This window comes from Notechis scutatus, chromosome 1 (assembly GCF_049901735.1).
Source record: "Notechis scutatus isolate UNSWTSFEM ecotype Mainland chromosome 1, rNotScu1.2, whole genome shotgun sequence".
Classification (NCBI taxonomy): domain Eukaryota; kingdom Metazoa; phylum Chordata; class Lepidosauria; order Squamata; family Elapidae; genus Notechis; species Notechis scutatus.
Window position 1 is genome coordinate 169,610,406 of NC_142009.1, and position 20,320 is coordinate 169,630,725.

Sequence of the window (20,320 nt, forward strand, 5' to 3'; positions counted from 1 at the left end):
AGTGGAGGATAATGGATTGGTTAATAATTGATTCCATGACTTTACAGGTGACGCAGCATAAAGAGATTGATCTGTAATTTTCAACTAGGCTGGGGTCTCCTTTTTTGAAGATGGGGATGACCATGGCTTGTGACCATAGGTTTGGCAAGGAGTTGGTCCTGATGGATTTTTCAAAGATCATGTTTAGAGGTTCGGCTATGGAAGTGGATAGCTTTTTTAAGAAGTAGGCATATATTCCATCCGGTCCAATAAATAGAGACAGTTTTAGATTACGTAGTGCTTTTTCAACATTGTCTTCTGTAAAATCGATATGTATTAGATCATTGTAGTTGTCAGTGGTTCAGCTAGGAAATACTGGGCATGATCCATTGCTGTTTACAAATACTGAGCCAAAGAATGTGTTAAAGAGGTTGGCTTTAATGGTGTCTTTGTTGCAGTCTTTACCATTAGGTCCCTTCAAGGGTGGATTGGACCTTGAGTCTTTTAGTTTGTTGTTTACAAAACTGTAGAAAGCGCGGGTGGAATTGGTGCATAGAAGGTTTTCCTCTTGTTTAATGTGATAATTGATAATGTGATAATGTGATAATTCAGTCCTTATCTGGTGGCATAAATTTTTGTATTTGCTTTTGAAATTGGCAATGTGACCAGATTTGTCTTTCCACCAAAGTGATTTCTTTTTGGATTAAAACTTCCTTATTGTTATGGGTAATTTGTTTTTTCTGGTTTGGGAGTTGTTATTGGTACATATAGTTTGATGACTCTTTTGACTTCAAGTAAAAATATGTTGTAATGGTCTTCAACAGTATTGCATCTAGTGAATAGAAGTTTCCAATCAAGAGATGAGGGATCGTTGTCTATAAGATCATGGTTGCCTTTTTGGAAGTTATAATTGGGGATCCCGTCGTTATGATGATTTTTGTGTGGACGTATGTTGAGACAAAGTCAATCATGTTGTGGTCACTGTTGGTTCTTTAATTTGTAATCCATAAATTGAATTCAAACTATTGCAGAAGATGAGATCGAGGCAGTTGTTAAGGCTAGTATTGTTGGTTACTAGTTGTTCCAGTCCCAGATTTGTTACAGTATTGTAGAAGGTTGCATGTATGGGTTCATTTTTACACTCATTTAGGGTCTAGTTAATATGAGGTAGATTGAGGTCACCAAGAAAGATAAAACCATGTGGACAGGATGTTGCCCAGGTTAGTAGTGAATTTAACTTGTTTACATGTTTGATGTCATAATCAGGGGCCCTGTAACATAGTAAGAATCGAAATGTGATATTTAAGGACAGTTCACAGATGATGGTCTCAGGAAGAGCAAGCTCCTGGGTAACTTGGATGTTTTTTAGATGTAGGGACTTTTTATAGAAGATAGCAACACCACCTCCTCTATGGATTTCACGATCTGATCAGTAAACGTCTCTTACTGTGGTAATGGAGTCAGGGAGAGATGCGTTGAGCCATGTTTCACAGACAAATATGATGTCAAATTTAGTCGTATTTAGTAAGAGGAGATATTCAGGTATTTTATTTACAAGGCTTCTTGCATTGATTAGCTTGCATTTAAGGCCAGTTGTGGTTGGAATAGAGGTAGTTAGGGGCGTGCGTGCCTAGTTTTGAGTGATGGTGGGTTGGATGAGGTAGGGTTGGATGCTGAGTTGCGTGTTGTGTGACTTTCTTTTGATGCAATCAGCCCGGTAGTCAATGTACAGATCCTTTTCTCCATTGTCTAGACATTGTTTGAGTTCTGTGTGGAGTTCACGGGAGCAGATTCTTTGCAATATGGATAAGCCTGGTCTTGAGCAAAGTTCTTTATGGGTGGGATTGGTTTTTGCAATGGTGTTTATTGTATGAATGAATATAAGTTTGCTGGACTTATTTTTGCAAACAACTTTACAAAATCTTGGGGCCACCGTGCCGTCATTTTATTTGAACTCAGGGCCATCTCTGGTTATTTCAATAATATCTTCAGGAGAGATGTTTGTTGTATTTGAGTTGCTTATGATATTGCGAACTTTGGTGATGTTGTCTGATTCGTTGGTGTCTTCAAGACCAAATAAGATGGCATTTGGACGTTTCTGATCACGTTCCATGATGTCTCTGGGTAAGGGGATATCATTTGTGGAATTATTTGATGGGAAAGTAATTATTTGTGGCTGTGGTTTGGTGGTTTTTTTGGTTGTAGTTGTGATTGTAGTTGAGGTAGTATTTGTGGTAGTTGGTTGTTGAGTTGGGATTTGATTTTGAGCTGATAGGTATTTGCTTATCTGTGCTGTATATTTTTTTCAAGAGAGGTTAGGCTTGCTTGCATAGTTGTTTCGAAACGTGTTGCTAAGCATTCTTCTATCGAGTGAATGAGTAATTCTATGCTATCAACTCCGTCAGGCAGGGTACTTAGTTTGTTTGGCTTAGGAAAACATGATGGACATAGACAAGGGAATATATCTGATGTTTTTAGGAGATCAGCTAGGTTTTTGTTTAAGATTAAGCAGGCAAGGTGGGCTTGATTGTCACATAGATGGCATTTGATGTTATCTTCACTTTCATTGATGGTTTCAAGACATTTGAAGTATGTGCAGGAGTCTGGGAGGTCCTTGGTAGAGAGATATTATTCCTTTGTGGTTGTTTGGTCATGGAGGATTTGGAGTTTTTGGCTGGCATGGTCAATGACAATAGTACACTAAACAATTACAATAGCTAATTAATGTGATAGGTAGACAGTTACTTAATGAATGTTGGTAATTAATAAATGTTAAATGATAAGTTAGAGAACAATTCAAAAGTAAGGTTACTTATTACTAAAAAAAACAATCAATCAATCACTTGACTAGATAATAAATGATACAGTATTAAATCTCTATCAATTCAATGAATCAGTAAATTAGTGGCCATCTAACAATTAATTGTTATACAATTAGATGATAAATCAATTATTTTAGACAAAGCATTATCTATCAATATTTGGTCTTGAGGTACTGAAATAATTAATTACACTAATCACTAATCACACTGGTCAATTAAATTCACTAAATCACTAATTTTACTAATTTAATTAATTTTCAATTAATTTACACAAATCGCTGATCATTTACACTAATCAGTAATCACACTATATGCACTAAACACTCTAATCAATCAAAACAATAAATCAATAAATCAATTGATAAAATTAATTATTTTATAGAAATTGATTTGGAGACATCATTATCTAATAATTGATATAGGTCTTGAGGTAGAAAAGTTATAAGTTTTGAGGTAATGAAGTAATCAGTATTTAAATATTAAAGTAATGAGGTAGTACTGAGAGTCAGCAAGTAAAGGGTTAATTGCTTTGTTAGCTGCTGGTATCTGTTCCACAGAGTGAGAAGGATTTATTGCTTAGATGACTGCTGTTATCTGAGCTGAAAGAGGCTGTAACAGGATGACTAAAAACACGCTGAATTATTGAGACAGAGTAAAACTCACTAAATTACTGTAACACGCTGACTCCGTTTAGGGGATCCCGTTTGGGGATCCACAGCTTCAAGACTCCACCCAAGGAATCTTAGGACTGGGAGTCTCCTTAAAGCCACGTGGTTTCTTTTTTTTAATTGTTTCCTGATGAGGCAGAGGATGGTGAGAGATTGTTTGGTAAGGTAGATGATTGTAGGATTATTTTTCTAGCAAGATTGTTCACTGGTAACAACAAAAAACAATAAGTTTTTCTTGCTGGGATTTAGACTGGCTGACTGTAAGTCCATTCTGGCTTGGCTTTCTGGCTGTCTCTGGTGAATTGTATTTGTCCGGGGCTTGGAAGGTGGAGTGGGAAAGGCTGCGGAGTGGGGAAGGCTGTGCTCCAGCTTGGCTCTCTAATTGCCTCCTGGCTCTTTAATTGCCTCCTGGTATTTGTGCTCCACTGGGGCTCGGGGCTCAGGCATTACGGCTGCTGGGGAGGCTGTGGGAGATTGTCCAATGGTCCTACCTCTGGGAAATTGCCCTGCCCTGCCACCGGGGAATTGCGCTTCGCAGGGGCTCGGAGATGAAAGGCTATGGTTGCTGGAGAAGACTGCGGGAGCTTGCCAAGGGATCTTGGTTACTCATGGGAGCTTTAGCGCATGATTTCAGGAGACTTCTGATGAAGGTGGAAGTTCATAAGGATCTAAAAGGTGATAAGCTCTCTTGGAGCTAGAACCTCACCCTCCTTGTTGGGCGCCATCTTCAACCGGAAAACCTTCAACGGAAAATCTTCAACCAGAAAACCGGGTTGGAGGGGCAGGTTACAGACCAGTTCGAAACACTGCGAAACATTGGTTTTATTTGATTCAGGTCGACTTTCAAGAAGAGATCAGACTGCCATTTGTCGATAAATAAAATACTCTAAATTGTTTGTCTGCAAAATGGAAGTAGCATAGCTTTCCTGCACTTTCACTTTGTAAATGACTGGCCTATAAACAAGATAGTAGCAGGTTCTCTTTGGTATAACTCTATTTAATTAATCTTTAAGCCATTAACCATTGATTTAAAATGCCACTTATAAAATCTTCATTTTGCACATTATCAGTTGTTTTGCAAATAGCTATCCATGAACAGAGCCATAATGATCTCTCTTTTCCCATATTTGCAGCTTACTAACTTCATAGTCAATTTTGGCTTTTTAATTACTCACACTCATATTAGCATTTAAAATTAAATGGCAGATTAAAAAAAATAATGTGTACGGACATAAAAAGTTAAAATTCCTATTACAGAGCTGCCTGGTGGAGGAAATAAAATCTATTTTTGTTTAAAGGACATCATGGAATTTTATCTAAAATTGAAATATAAACATAAATTAACATTTTAAAATAAATATCAGTGAATTGTTTTAAAACTATTTTTCAATACGTGGTGGGGAGGTCCTTGCCAGCAACAACTTTTCAATTTTTTTCAGTGAACTTTTGTATGTATCACAATAATACCTATTTTACTTTCAAATGAGAGTCTTAAACACCATGAGCTGTGTGGTGACCAAGTGGTGAACACTCTCATCTTCCACTCTCAACTTCCCACTCAGAAGGTTGAGAGTTCAATCCTAGTAGTGGCAGAGGTTTCTCTCTTAGGACACAAAGAAAAATATTTGCTGAGAATTCCACATGGCTTCAGGAAGGGCATCTGGTCAGGAAAACGGTCAGCCTTATCTAGTCGCCCCAACTCTATTCTGTATTAAGGGATTACAGGGTGATAAAAAGGGAGAGGCTCTTAAACAGAAAACAAAAGCAATAATTTCTAAACTGAAATTTGCATCTCAATTCTAGACTTAAACTTTGTGTTTGAGGTCAGATTTCCTGTACATGTATCTAAAACAATTCCATCTGAACTCAAGTCAAAGTTTAAGGGGTTTCCCTACTTTCACCTGATCACGTGTGACAGGAGTGGCTTCACTAGGAAAGTCAGTGTTTCTCAACCTCAGAGAGATATGTGGATTAAACTTCCAGAATTCTCCATCAAGTTGCTGAGTTTGAAAAACACTGGTTTAGGGTTCTTTTTTTTTACTCTTTACTCTTCCTTTCTTGGTATTTCCTTCAGTTTTAAAGTAATTATTTGCTGTATTTTAGTTTGTGAAAAAAAAATATTTTTTTAAGGATCAGATCATCAGAATTTTACTACAAGCAGTTTTCTTAGATCAATATTCTAATCTAGCAGGAGTGTGTGTGTGTTTCAAAAATTGGGGCTATGGTAAAAAAAAAAAGGTCTGAACCACACAATAAAAATTATGCTAGAAAAACATTAGCCTATGATACTAAAACCAGTGATCCCCATCCCAGTGTTATGATAATAGAGACACCACGTTTAGATCTGTGTATGTGTAAAACAGAATGATTTGGAAATTGATGTCCTTACAGAACATACATGAATGGAATAAGTGGATGGTATATGGGGTGGGGTTTGCACACACAGAGGATAGGCAACAAAGGAGACACAGCTGCTGTTCATATTCCATTTTTTCCCTTTAGTTTGAGAAGCCTCACTTTCTTTACAGATAGTTCTTTTGTAATGACCATTCATATTATGACCGTTCAAAGTTACGACATTCACAAAACTGGCACTTTATAGCCCATAAAGCAACCCCACCATCATAAATGGTTGTGCCAATCCTCCCTGGTCACATGAACCCATGTCAAATGGGTCAGCTTCATGATCGTTCACAGTGTTCTGTGATCAAATGACCACAATTCAAAAGTGTTTTTACTTGTTTTTGGCAAAAGACACCCATTTGATTGCGCGTGTGTGTGTGTGTGTGTGTGTGTGTGTGTGTATTCACACACACACACCACACACACACACAAATAGATGTAAATTAAAAAGTCTTACATAGTTGCTCATATTAACCACAACTCTGGGTAGCTCATAAAATAGATAAACAGCAGGAACCCCCAATCAGAATAAAACCTCAGTAAAATCTTAATAAGAATCCATGACATTTTCAGAACATTTGCAGTTTAAACACTTGGAAAAACTTAACAAATAGTAATAAAACTCCAAATACCAACATTATAGTAAAGGTAAGCCCATGGTTTAAAATACTTTATCAAAAGCATCATAGGATAAATATACTTTTATTATTATTATCCAGATTTCTCAGATGAGGGAAAACCATGAGTTTAAACCACAACCAGTCATCTTTGTCAGCTTTTGTAATTAATTATATAAATGATATAGTATATGGCCTAATTCATTAAAACTTATATCTACAATATGAGCAATATTGTTCATAATATCTATGAGAAAGCTAAAACATTTTAAATGTTACAGTGATTGAAATAAAGTTTGCTATAAAGAAATGTTGAAGTTGCCTCTCCAAAAACAAATCTCAATTCAATACAGTTTTTGATTTCAAAAACAGAGATAAGCAAAGCTTGCTTTTCCCCCCAAACAGTTCCACACATCTCAGTAGTGACTTCTTCCTCACTCTTCAGTTACCTCCAGCTATCTGTCTTGTTTGTACTTTTGGAGAGTTCCTCAAAAGTGTCTTGTTTAAACACAGGAAGCCACAACAAAGACAGTTTTTGTAATCTCCAGTGCCAGATTTCAGAACCTCATTGTTATGGTTCCATGACTGTGACTGGGGATGCATGCCTTCTTTCATATAATATAATAATAATACTATCATCCTAGAAATTTGACATAAAGGATTAAAAACGGCTCTTTCTCCCTGTTTATTATTCAAAAGACCCTAAAAAGTAATCTATTTTATAAAACTATGTTTTGCAATCTGCATAAATATGCTATCATTCTCTGATCTTCCTCTGGATTAATTGAAAGTACATAATATCATAGAATATGGAAAATGCAAACTGTAAGCTTACATAGTAAAAAAAACAGTGTATAAGCAACCAGCTAGGTTTTTTTCCTCACAAATGATGTCATTCCCCTTTCCCAAAAACCTCAACACAAAGGTCTGTTAGGGTACAGGACTTCAGAGCACAGAAAGAAAAGTACTTAATTTGCCCTGAAATTTAATTTGAGGCAGGTCAATTAAGTCTGTCTGTGAAAGAAGAGCCTTTTGATAATAATTGCAATTTCATAATGACTTTGAGTAATGAATCTACTAATGATATGAATTTATTTTGTTCCCTTTTAAGCAAATATAAATTCTTGATCATTTAAGATCATTCATCCCCTTTGAGTAAAATTCTACATTGTAAACAAGGGGACCCCCTCTTCATTAAAAAAACAAAGCAAATGACTTCAGAATGAGAGAATATGAATATGCTGACAAGGAACTTCAGTGGCTATATAGCATTAAGCCTGTGCTAAAAAAAACTTCAAAAACTGTGATCATAGCAGCATGGGACCAAATTTGCATTTCTGAAGCACTTGGGGGAATGGTGCCATATTGCTAAAGCTGCATTTGGACTGTTTCCTCTCTATTGTGGGTATGCATGTGTTTGGGAGGTTGAGACCAAAGTGACATTGACTATTAACAAATCATCAAAACAAAAGGATATTAGGAGAAGACACAAGGGGAAAAGAGACGATTGATTGTGAATGCTGTACCTGGCTGAGGCAGTAATAAAATCCTGCAACTTTCCCCAGGTAAAAGGGCAAGGTAAGAAATCCTTCTCACAGAAAATAGATGCCAAGGGCTGCAAAAGCTCAGCAGAAGCTCCCAACTTAATCATAATGATAGTAAAGGGTATACTTTTCAAGGATAACAATATCTTTTCTTCAATTGTGAGGATGCCGAGGAGTTATGGAAGATACATTCTAAGGTGCGTGGAAAGCTTGCTATGTATGTGAAGCATTCCGCTCATAAAAAAGATGTATAGAATGCTTCTTGGATTCTTCACAAACACATCCACTGATTTATTTCCAAACTGTTCCAAGGTCTTCATTTTGCTCACATAATATCACTTGCAGTTGTAAAACTGCAGGAGTACATCATTGAAAGCACTGACAAAAATACTCAAATCAAATTCTTCAAAATATAATATAGTTACTGTGTCAATTTCATATAATATGGTTGTTGCATTTAAAAATATTCAAACATGCATTAACTTTTCCCTCCCATGGCATAAGTATTACCTCTCAACAGGAGCATGCTGATGGGATGGCTTGTTTATCCTTGCATATAATCCTTCTAAGTGGTCCCTGTCCAGAGGCGCTGTAGGATTATTGCACCCACCATAAGCTTCAGAAACAGATGGACAAGAAAGATGGTAGGAATTGATAACTGGATATACTTCTTGGAAGTGATTCACTCGTGCATAATTTGGGTCTGTGTCATCATCATCAAGATCAGGCGGGGCTCCCATAGGAACTGTGGAATATTCAGCAAGTCCCCTGATCTGCTTCTGACGGAGTTCTTGATGTTTTGCACTGATCCTGAGAGACACAAGAACAACTAACATCAGTACATATTGCTGACACAAAACAGGAAGCCTACTCAACTGAAGTTTGATTACATCAATTTAATGGCAAGCCAAATGCTAATGATAATAATTTGACTTTTAAAATCACATCATCAGAATATACATGTATTCCTCGTTTAGTGATCACAATTGGTATTGGCAACATGGTTGTTAAATAAAGCAGTTATTTATGGACGCTTGTGTGTTTTTAGGAGGCAGGGAATTTTGGTGGGTGGGGAGGTGTTCAGGGATTGTCATGTGTGTATACATGTTGGATCTGGTTTCTGGGTGTTATATGAATTTCGTTGTATGTATACTGTGTGTATACACACTATGACAATAAAGAATTCAATTCAATTCAGTTGCCAAGTGAAGTCACAACTGTGCTTACAATAATCTTTCCGCTTTCCTTTGCTTTACAGACCTGCAAATGTGAGGATTGGTCTCAAAGTTACATTATTTTTATCATTGTCATAATTGCAATTGTTTACTAAACAAGGCAGCTGCTAAATAAGGGCTCTCTGTAGTAGCAGATGTTAAGCAGGCAAAGTAAACACAAATTCACTATAATTATCAACAATAAATTTCTAGTCTCTTTCCAAGTTTTTTCAGAGACAAGGCTGAAATGCCTACTGTATATATATATATATTCATCACTGTACAAACATAAATTACATTTAAAATGAATGGTAAATCTAATGAAGCCCCTTTTAAAAGATAGATATCTTCTAAAATATATTTTCTTGTTAGCCAATATTATCAATGCCACTTTTATCATATTTTCCTCTCAATTTAATGAATCACCTATATTAAGTTCATTTGTGAGAAGTATAGTAATGTGACATGCAAATGTAAATAGCAATTAGTGGAGTAAATTTCAAAGACTCAAAGCCATTTATTAGCATTTTTGACATTTGGTCCTAACTCATAACTTGGGGACATCATATCTTGTTATGTGGAGATCAGACAGAGAATATACAGTGAAGAAATGAACAGAAGCCAGTAGAGATGAATTGTGTAGACATAAGTGAATTAAATACTATTACGGACAGTATTCCATTATGACAAATCTTTAAGAGGTATTACAAATGTTGCTACTAATCAGTGCTATTGTATAATCTGTTGGGAAAGGAGAGGTAGGAAGACACCCAGGTATAATTTCAAAGATAGTCAAATTCAGATGAATCATCATTTGCTTTATGATTGAAAACTTTAAACAAGGCACTGTTAATAATAAGAAACTGTTCAGCTGCCTCACTATGTAGCAGAAAAGATCAGACCAGCAGGATGAGAGCAAAGAATAAAAAGCAAAAGAAGGATTAAAGCACAGGAAAGCTGCCAATTAAAAAGTCAGGATTTATTCACTATTATTAAATTCTGTAGCTCACAAAAATATTCCTGGAAACAAACATCATACCATAAAAATGGTAAAAGCATAACAAATGTTAAACCATCCCTTTTGTAGCAGGAAAAAATTAAGAACTGTGGAGCAGGACATGAATGAAAAACAAGAACAGAAAGGGATTTAGTAGAGGACAGGGAAAATACCTAAATCAGAAAAGATGCTCAAGCAATACGAGCTGTCATGAGGAGGAATTAAAGTCAGATAATCAAGTTTACAGAAATGCTTGCATTCTGTTTATGAAGGGGTATTTTATTAAAAGCACCCTGAAATCAGAAGTCTTCTTCAGACCTTGCAAGCTTTATTATATTTAAAAATGAAAGTGTAAATATTTACAATTGCAACCTACATATCATAGTACGACACTCATAGTGTAAGTACAGGAAGCTTTTAGGTACTCTAGCACTCTACTGGGTAGATAATGACACAGTGAAAAATTGGCAATCAATGACAGTTGTGAAAATGAGCCCCTCCCTGCAGTGACTCCAGACTACGTTCCACCACGTATATTGTGAACACTGATATACTCTACACTGGGTCACATATAATCTTTTCTGAAGTCTAGCTTTGTCAATCATAGGGGTGGACAGTGCCTTCTCCCTACACAAATGGCAGTCCATGTATTAGAAAGAAACACAAGCCCTTTCTCCAGAAACTAACTGTAATTGGCTGAAATACAACTGAAATGTAATCTGAGCATCTCAGATTTGACCCTCCCTAGTTCTCTTCAGTGGTGGGATTCAATTTTTTTTACTACCGGTTCTGTGGGTGTGGCTTGGTGGGCCTGGTAGGGGAAGGATACTGTGAAATCTCCAGTCAGAGGTGGTATTTGCCAGTTCTCTGAACTACTCAAAATTTCCGCTACTGGTTCTCCCAAACTGGTCAGAATCTGCTGAATACCATCTCTGGTTCTCTTGAATGTAAAAGTAAGAGGGAAGAGGGTCATTTAGACTTGCAAGATTCTGCTACTTATAGTAAAAGTTGTACTATTATTCATAACATTGATCTTTAGGCAAGTTTCTGAAATACAAGTAACATATGGTGCTCCATTCAAAATCCAAGAAAGAAATACTTAGACTCCATTAATTAGAGAAAAGATATCTTTTACTGGAAATCAAGTGGTAGCAACAAAAGAATTCTGAATCTGAGAAAATGAGCATGTAAATCACATATACAAAGTGATGGCAACGTTCCCACCTCCAATTGTTCAATTGGCTCATCCAATTAAAAGTTTTGTATAGCATCATGTGGGCATCTCCAGATGGTGATGAGGCCTCTGTCCATTGACCTTGGCATATTTTGATAAAGAGTTGCAGTTGCACATAGCATAGGATAGAGGCCTAAGCAAGAAACTTCCCCCCCAACTTATACAGTTCTGTTTTGTTAAACCTCCAGCTCGCTTCCCATAATCATGTCCCCCTTCCTCCCCCCGTTACTTATAACAGCCGAAAGATGCAAAGCTAAGGAAAAAAATCTTGAAGGCTGACAGCATGTTACTCTGTGCCACACCAAATTCCTGTCCAAAAGCAGGACAAACCAGGAATCAGCTTCCCCAAATGGGCAAATCAGAAACTTGTCTGGACAAGGAGTCAACCAGGACCCAGCACAAAGAACCAATTAGGAATCAACAGTCAAAAAATGACCAATCTGAAGCTGGCACAATACAGTTAGGATCAACCACATTTCCTGGCAAAACATCAGAAAATCTGTTCTCTAAACCATGGTCACTAAACCTGAAGCCAAATCTTGCCTAAAAATACCCATGGTGAAAGTCTATATTGGTTATAAAAAAGAAGTACACTTATGGATATAGTAAATGTTTAATTATAAATATCCAACATATTTATTGTTGTCATTCAGACACAAGAACAGATTTCAAGGTAGAAAAGGAGATATTTCTCAAATGGAAGGAATCCCTGGAAAGTAGCAGGAATTGAAAGCAAACAGCAACAGACTCAAGTAAAGGGTTTGATGTTACAACAGATAACTATAAAGAAAAAGCATTTCCTTTTATTTCTATACTGCAACAATCTCAACTCATAATTAGGAAACTGTTGAGAAAAAGGCTTAATTCTCTAAAGAACCCTTAAAGAAAGATGAAAGAAAGATCACACAGCAAAGAGGAATTCTGCTAGCCTGTTCAGTGTTCAGTTGGAACAAGCACATTGCTAAATATGTGAAAAGTTAAAACCTCGGATTTGTCAGCAGCAATAACAAAATTCTTGTTGGAACATTCTTGCACCCTAACAATTGGACTTCTGTAGACAAATTGGACTTCCGTGGACAAATCAATGCACCAATAAAAACAAGAAGGGGAACAATTGAGAGTGCTGAAAACTAACTGGACTGTTTACACTCTCATTCCTCCACTCTCACCCACAAGGTATATAGGATAAAAAGATGAGTATCTGCTATATTATTCCATAGGAGAGCTGTGTTTATAAAGATGAAAGCTCTTAATTTGGCTTTAAAAACTGTCTTAGTCTGTTTATTAACCCTTGTTTCAGAATAGTTCAATTTTTCTTACACTAGAGTTTTGCAAAGAAGTGGTTGTAAAGTTGCCCAAGGTCCAAGGAGAACTCTTTGTTTGGCTTCTATAAACACTAGTACACTAGTATTACTACATTTTAGCAAGTGGAAATTTCTCCATTAATTTTATGCTACTGTGAAAGAAATGAATAAGTAGAAATGAATACAAAAATCTAGATAGTAATACTGTAGTTGGCCAATACAGTTTTACAAGGAAAGTCTTGAGGAGGCTTCTTAATAACACTATGATTAGTTTCATTTTCTTCTAAAACATCAAAAATACTTAAACCTGGAACCAAGGAGAACCCCATCAGCACAATGATTTAATTAATCTCACTTGCAATTTCCCTTCATGTTTGATAGTGTTGAAAGGTGTCAAAATGCCTTTCTTTCGAGGATTCGATTTTCCCACTGGGAGAGCTCCAGCGCAAGGATACGGGCAACTGCTTGAAAGCTGGATCTTTTTATTTTTCAGGAAGGCGGAGAACAGTGAGAAGTCTGCGTTCCTGGGCTAGCTAGCTTCTTATGGTAAGTCCCTGGTTTTTATACCCTTTTCTCCCTTTGTAAGTTGATTTTGTGTGAGTGTTTGTATTTGTGCCTAATGTTTCAAACCCTGTTTGAGTTTGTCTTTATTTCCATCGGAGGGCAAACTCCGCGGGGTGGCCAGCTTGTATTATTGGTTTTCTGTAATCTCTTTTAGCTTTAATATAGTTTTTCATATTTGTTCTGTGGCAATCTCCTGTCTGTCCCTAATTTATATGTAATTTATCTGTCTGTCCCTAATTTAAATGTAATTTATATTTTGTGTCTTTTGTCTGTTTGTTTTGCTTATTTGGTATGTCCTGTGTTTGTAAGGGTTTTCTAAATTATCTTTTGTTTCCTTTTCCTATTTGTCTAGTTTTCTTAATTACTTAGGCTTTTGTCTATAGGGATTCTTTAATACTTTTTATTTGATTCCTTTTCCTATGTAAGTTTGTTATCTGGCTGACCTGATGTTCCCCTTGGGCTTTTCCTGTTTTTGTGTGTGACACTACTGCCTTCGTGAAATTCCCTTTCCACAATAGTCTTGCTGTCAGTTCTGGTAGTTGGTATAGAACAAAAGGAAGAATTGGGACACCACAATTTTCTCTTTTATTTAGAGTGGGAAAAATGTAAAATATTTATTTATTTTTCTCTTATATAAATGCAACCTACAATTGCTTCCTCGACACAATGTTATGTTGTACTTGGTTAGCCAGTACTAGGTAATATGAATTTCTATGATTAACTCTTAAAGAGGGCTATTATAATTGCATTTGTTTTTCTTGTTTCTCACTGCTCCTTGGAAAAAATCTATACATGTTCATCAATGGTCTATTTTTTATTTAGTTCACACTTTCATTTAGTTAACAATATCTGAACTACCTTTTTGCACGCTTTGTCTGTTTTACTGTATTATTTGATGGTTTAAGGATCACTTTCCTAATTTTATTTTACAAAACATTGTTGATCTTTATCAACATAGAAGGTTGGCAGCCTTCAAAACAAGGTGGGCTAGGAGTCAAGATTAATTCGTTTAAAGTGATGTCATTGTGGGGTAATGTGGACACTTATTTATTTATATATTTGCAATATAGATTATTTCTTGCAGCTAAGAATATACCAAGAAGCTACAGGTAATCCTCATTTACCAACCACAACTGGGATGGGCAACTCTATTGTTAACCATGCCACGCTTATTATGACACTTTTAGTATTAAATGAATATTAAATATTCATTTAGTAAATCACCCATGGTCATTAAGTGAGACATGTCAATATATTTTGCTCAATTGAACAAAGTGGGATGCTGTGACAGTTGTAAGTGTGAGGACCAGTTGCAAAATTATTTTTCAGTGTTGTCATAACAGGACAGTGCTGTTAAACAGGACAGTTGTCATCTGAGGACTTCCTGCATTTGAACTGGAAGTCAAAAGCAGCAAGTAAATGCATCATAAAGGAAAGAAAATGTTGCTTCTTTCTAACACACATTAGAGCTGTGAAATTCTTTTGAAATTGTTGCATCCCTCTTTCTCTTCAAGTTATTAAAACTTTGGCAGATTTTTCCAGGCTGCCATGCCTGCATTTATGTATTTCTTTACTTAAACAGAGCGAATTGCTTCATAAACTGCTCCTTGATGAAGAAACTACATAGGAATTAAAACTAAGTGTCTGCTCATGTACAACCAGGTTCTCTCTGCTGCCCGGAGCTGTTTTCCGATGGGAGGGGGGACTTGCAGGCTTTTCATGAGCTGGGAAAGACCCTCTCGCTCTCCCAGCAAGAACAACAGGAAGGAACACGTGGAGAGGCTCGTGTCAGCAAGGCACCCCTTGATCAAGTCCGGGACAGATGACGGCGGCTGCTGGGAGCAGAGCCTGGAAGCCCCGATGCACCACGTGTGCAGCCGCCGGAACAGTTGACGGGTGGCAGGGGTAGCTGGTCCCGGAAGCCCCAACACCACCGGAATTGCTGTTTCCTTTCTTGCCACCATTGTCATTGCCATTTTGCTGCAACTGCATCCCCACCCCTTGCAGGTATGGTGACCATGAGCCCTGGGACGGGTGACCGACTGCCTCAATTGCTGCTCCCACCGACTTTTCTCCACGTCAAGATACAGGCAAGAGAAAGAGTGAGAAGCCCTCTTGGCATGGAAAAAAGTCGCACATCTCCCCATATTCCTCTGTCAGCGACCAGCCTCTCGCAGCACCTTTAAACATAGCACGCTTCACAAATGAGGAGGTGACGAGGCTGCTCATGGAGAAAGGAATATGGGGTGATGCGTGACTTTTCAACGCACTGAGCTGCTCTCGCCAGTGACTCCAAATGTCTAATATGTTTTGCCCAGCTAAGACTAGATTATCAAGGAAGAGAGAATAACATGCAGCAGATGCCTAGCAAAATTTAGTAATACTGCAGATTGGCTATTTACATTGAAATCAGGTGCAAGGTAGTGATGGTAGGGGCAGCTTAGTTTGGTATTTATTTCAGTAGGCTGATTTTAGAAAGCTAAACAGGATCAGACCTGGTAAGTACTTGGCTGGGAAGCAAACCCAAAATAGGTTGTGGGGAGGAATGGGGTTGGGAAGAAAAGAAGGAAGTTAGAATAAGATAACTTATTGACATTTTTTTACTGTAAGTACACTGGCACACATTAAAAGTGAAATATATATACATATCCATACACACATATGCTACACACACACACACAAACACACACACACATAATCATTGCCCATTTTGAATACATAGCAGAAAGGAAGAAAAAGTATGTAATACATATGCACAAATGTGTGAGAAAAAACTGCAAAGAAATAGGATTATTAAAAAACAGTGTCAGCATTCAGCAACTGTCCACCCAATAACTCTGAGACAGACATCTTCGGAAAGGTTCCTTTTTATTTGGATAGTCCAGGCTTCCTTACAATAAGTAAAAACTACAAATCCATCTTCTACACCCATTATCACATCACATGGCCCAATTATCATCCATCCCAAATTAAGACTTCCTCTCATTTATGTGCAAAATAACATGACCATGATTAGAAAAAGAATGTTATTATGTCTAACTACAGACACTCCAAGAAATCCCCCCCTCCCACTTGCCCAGGCTCAAATGTGGCAGCATGGGAGCATCTGGCCTCAATATGGCTTCCAAAGCTGATAAACAGCTTCCAATCTTAACAGTTATAGATGAGAGAGAGAGAAAGAGAGATGTGAACCCTGTCGTCATTAAGCAAACACTCTGGTTGTTAAACAAGTCCATTTCCCCCAATGGGCATTTTTAACTGGAAACCAGAAGGAATTGTTGGAAACTGGCAAAAAAAATTAGAAAACCTCAGTCACAAAACTGTGTGGGATGTTGTAACTGGTCATGTGTGTGTGTGTGTGTGTGTGTGTGTGTGTGTATGGCTGTCAAAACAGGTCAAGTAGCTCTGGGGAGATCAGTTTGGTTTGCCAGTCACATGACCACCTTGCCTCACCCACAAATTAGGTCACACCCACAGAACCGGTTGTTAAGAAATTTGAATCCCACTCCTGGTTATGGAAGGGAAATATAAGATGATGGCTGGATAGAAATATAGGAACAATCCCAAATGTGGAAACAATCTCAATATTTAGCTATTGGTCTGTGTATATTTGTGTGTGTTTATATTTTGTGCTGAAAATTGTGATTTGAGATGTATGTATGTATGTATGTATGTATGTATGTATGTATGTATGTATGTATGTATGTAATCATGTAATCCGGAACAATTTATTTTATCTCAGTCAGTCTAAGTCAGTCAAAGATAGGTCTGTTATGAAAGTGTTTAAGAATAAGTTGGAGACAAATATATTGGACCATTAGAAATAAGCAGAGGGATTGGTTAAAGAATTGAGAAAGAAACAGAAAGGCTCACATACAGACACCTAGAAAGAGACCTGATCAAGATTCTGACATTGACTGGGTAAACCCTGGCAAGAAATGAAACTATGCTGAGACCTATAGGTTACATTGGTGCCCTGATTCATAATCATAAGGAGATCATAATCAAAATATTATTTCCCCTCATAATAATATGACTCCTAATTGTATGAAATATCACTATATACCCCACATAAGTTTATGTTGAGTATCAGTCCTTGTTGGATGAACCCTCTATGGTTTCAGTTTGGATTTGCCCTCTCCACATCATACATATAGATTCCTTACACACATCTGTCATCCCTGATGCAACAGGATGAGTTTTATAGTTGACATCTTTTTAGGGGGACTCACCAAGCAATTCAGGACTAACTACCAACATCACTTAATATCTAGCTAGCTATTTTTACATGTGAAGAAATAAAACATTCAATTTTCTCAATTTATGAAAGACATTTACTAAAATCCACTAGCATATACTAATGGAAACCTGGAGGAAGAAATATAGACTGCACATGGCTGAGAAGTCAGATAGGGCAACTTAGAGCAAGGTTATAGTTCCCTCAGCAAATTGGTGGAATTATGCTCTTCCAAAAATAATCAGCACAGCAACATTTTAAACTATTATCAAAGGATTAAAGAGCTAAGCAAATAATCAAAAGCATTTTAAATTTTAATTTAAAACTTGCAGGTATTTATTTTATATGCTGCCCAATTCGTAAATAATTCTGGGTGCTTACTAGAGAGATAGAGAGATATATATGCAACCAACTGGAACAGCAAAAAATCCAAAACAAAAACAAAACAAAATGGGACTCACAATTAGTCTGTTGCAAGGTCTCTGAAAACAACCTGGTCCTCAGTGATTTCCTGACTGATGTAGGGATGGGAGACACTGAAATCTCTGAGAAGGATTTCAGAGGACAGGAATTGCAAAAAAGTTAGTACACTTTCTAAGTCCTGCAAGCTGATGTCCATTATGCTTTGATGGGATCTGCAGTGCACCTATTCTGCTGGGTCAAATGGGTCATATCTTGTTACCTGACCCTAGGTCAGGTTCCCTTCTAAAGTACATAGTAAAGATGGTCTGCAGTGAATTAACTCTATGTGGCTGGAGAAATTTTGAGAAAAAAAGAGACCCCCCGCCGAAGTTTAAAAATACAATTGTCTATATATAATAACACAAAAGGTTTATTATCAATTAATTTCACAGCATAGCTTCCTTCCCTTTTCCCAAAGCTTTTTTTTTTTTTTTGGCTTGTAAAAGGATGCCAATAAATTGAGTGATTTAGAGCTCTTGAATCTTACCGGATGCCCTATGGTTTTCCATTCTCATCATTTACTTTGAAAAGATGTCCAGTGTGAGAAGTAAGGGATGAAAAGTCAAATGTTTGCAATGAAATACATCAGCTCAAAAGTGGTTTAAGTACAAGAAAAAATGTCTTAGATTTAAATATTTGACTAAGCAGTATTTGAAGTTGTGGTAGTTTTGCAAATGATGGAATATTTAGCTGGAATTAGGAACGTGGATAAGTGGAGGTATTTTGGCATGTATGGCAGCAGCATTATAACAGAGTGAATGAGAATTATTGCAAAGCAATTCTATGCATATAATCTATCACTTTTGGTCGCTGTTACTGCTCTCATTTTGGAAACCGGACACTGACATGTTATGCAGACAGCATAAAATAAAACTACGACCTTGACTTGACCGCCCCATCTAGCATCCCCCACCCAAACTGCTCGTATCATAACTATCCTATGATCTAATAAGTATATAAAAGTAATTAACTGGATTAAAAAATTCCAGTGCCTCAATCAAATATGTATTCTTATCAGAGTTCTGAGACAGGAGTAAATTGGGACGTTTAAAAACCTGGGACCTCATCCAAGCTGTGATCTGATCAGGGTTCAATGGTTATAATAAATTGGAACTATTAAAACTGGGATCTCATCCAACACTTTATTTCGTCTAAACCACAGTATCAAGTGCTGCTAAATCAGGAATACTCAGGGAACGGAAGAAATTAACTCTTACCAAATATGAAGCAAAAGATGCAGGAATGCAAGATAGAGAACATTATTCTGAAGGTAATATTATGAATTAAACAATGAAAACATTTCACTCTCATAATAATGTAGGATTATTTGTAGTGATTCAGCCATGTGGTAGTTCTGACTTACCCCGGTCATAAATACCTGAAACTTTCTTTTTTTCCCTTTTTAAAAATTTTTTTTGCCTTTATTACTATATAAGTAATTCAAGGCAGTGAACACATCTAATGCTCCTTCCTCCTTCTATTTTCCTCATAACTACAACTCTGTATGAGTTGGGTTGGGCTAAGACAGTGTGACTGTCCCAAACTGACCCAGTGTCTTTCATGCCTAAGGCAGACTCACAATCTTCTGGTTTCTAATTTACCTTAACCACTAAACCAAACTGGCTCTCTTATGGATTATGGCCTTGATTGTCTCAATCCAGAGAAAAAAGGCACAGGTCTCCATGAGTTATGTTATTTCTGTTTTTAAATGATGTAATATTCTTTGAAAATTAAACAAACAAGAATTTGTTTTTCCCAGTATTTTCATGTGATTTTTTTTTAATTGTCAGTGTCCAGGAAAGTACAAGCTACAATAAAAAAATAGCACATAACAGCAGCCCTAAATACAGTAAGAGCAATGAAGACACCAAATAAATCCGCCAGTTATAATTTACAAGTATAACAGGAAAACAACAGACAAGAAAATAAGAAAAACAAAACAATATCAGTAAAATAAAATCAGGGTAAAAGAAGTTCCTGGTGACATCATTCAAGTTTATGATATCTTGAGTCTGCTTCTGACAATAGCTGATGATAAAAACTTGGCAACTCTGTTCATAATAGCAGGCTTAAACCAGCTCTCCCTCACTGAAAATGTGATTTCTATTAGGGATGGTGGTACAGGCAAATTAAGGCCTAAATCAGGGGTTTGCAACCTTAAACACTCAAAGAGCCACTTGGACCCATTTCCCACAGAAAATAAAATACCGGGACCCTCAAAACCTGGGTGGGCATGGACAACTCAATGTCACTCCCACCCAGTCACATGACACCC

The 20,320-nt window shown here is 37.0% G+C and overlaps 1 protein-coding gene across 4 annotated transcripts in view; it reads right to left on the bottom strand.

Annotated features, from left to right (window-relative positions):
* Window positions 1-20,320, bottom strand: part of PARD3B (par-3 family cell polarity regulator beta) — a 926,621-nt gene that overhangs the window by 208,330 nt on the left and 697,971 nt on the right. For all 4 annotated transcript variants that reach the window (XM_087949489.1, XM_087949488.1, XM_026673207.2 and 1 more), the window contains one exon: window positions 8,544-8,843. In XM_087949489.1, coding sequence (XP_087805615.1) covers window positions 8,544-8,843 — 300 coding nt within the window. The remainder of the gene's footprint in view (window positions 1-8,543; window positions 8,844-20,320) is intronic.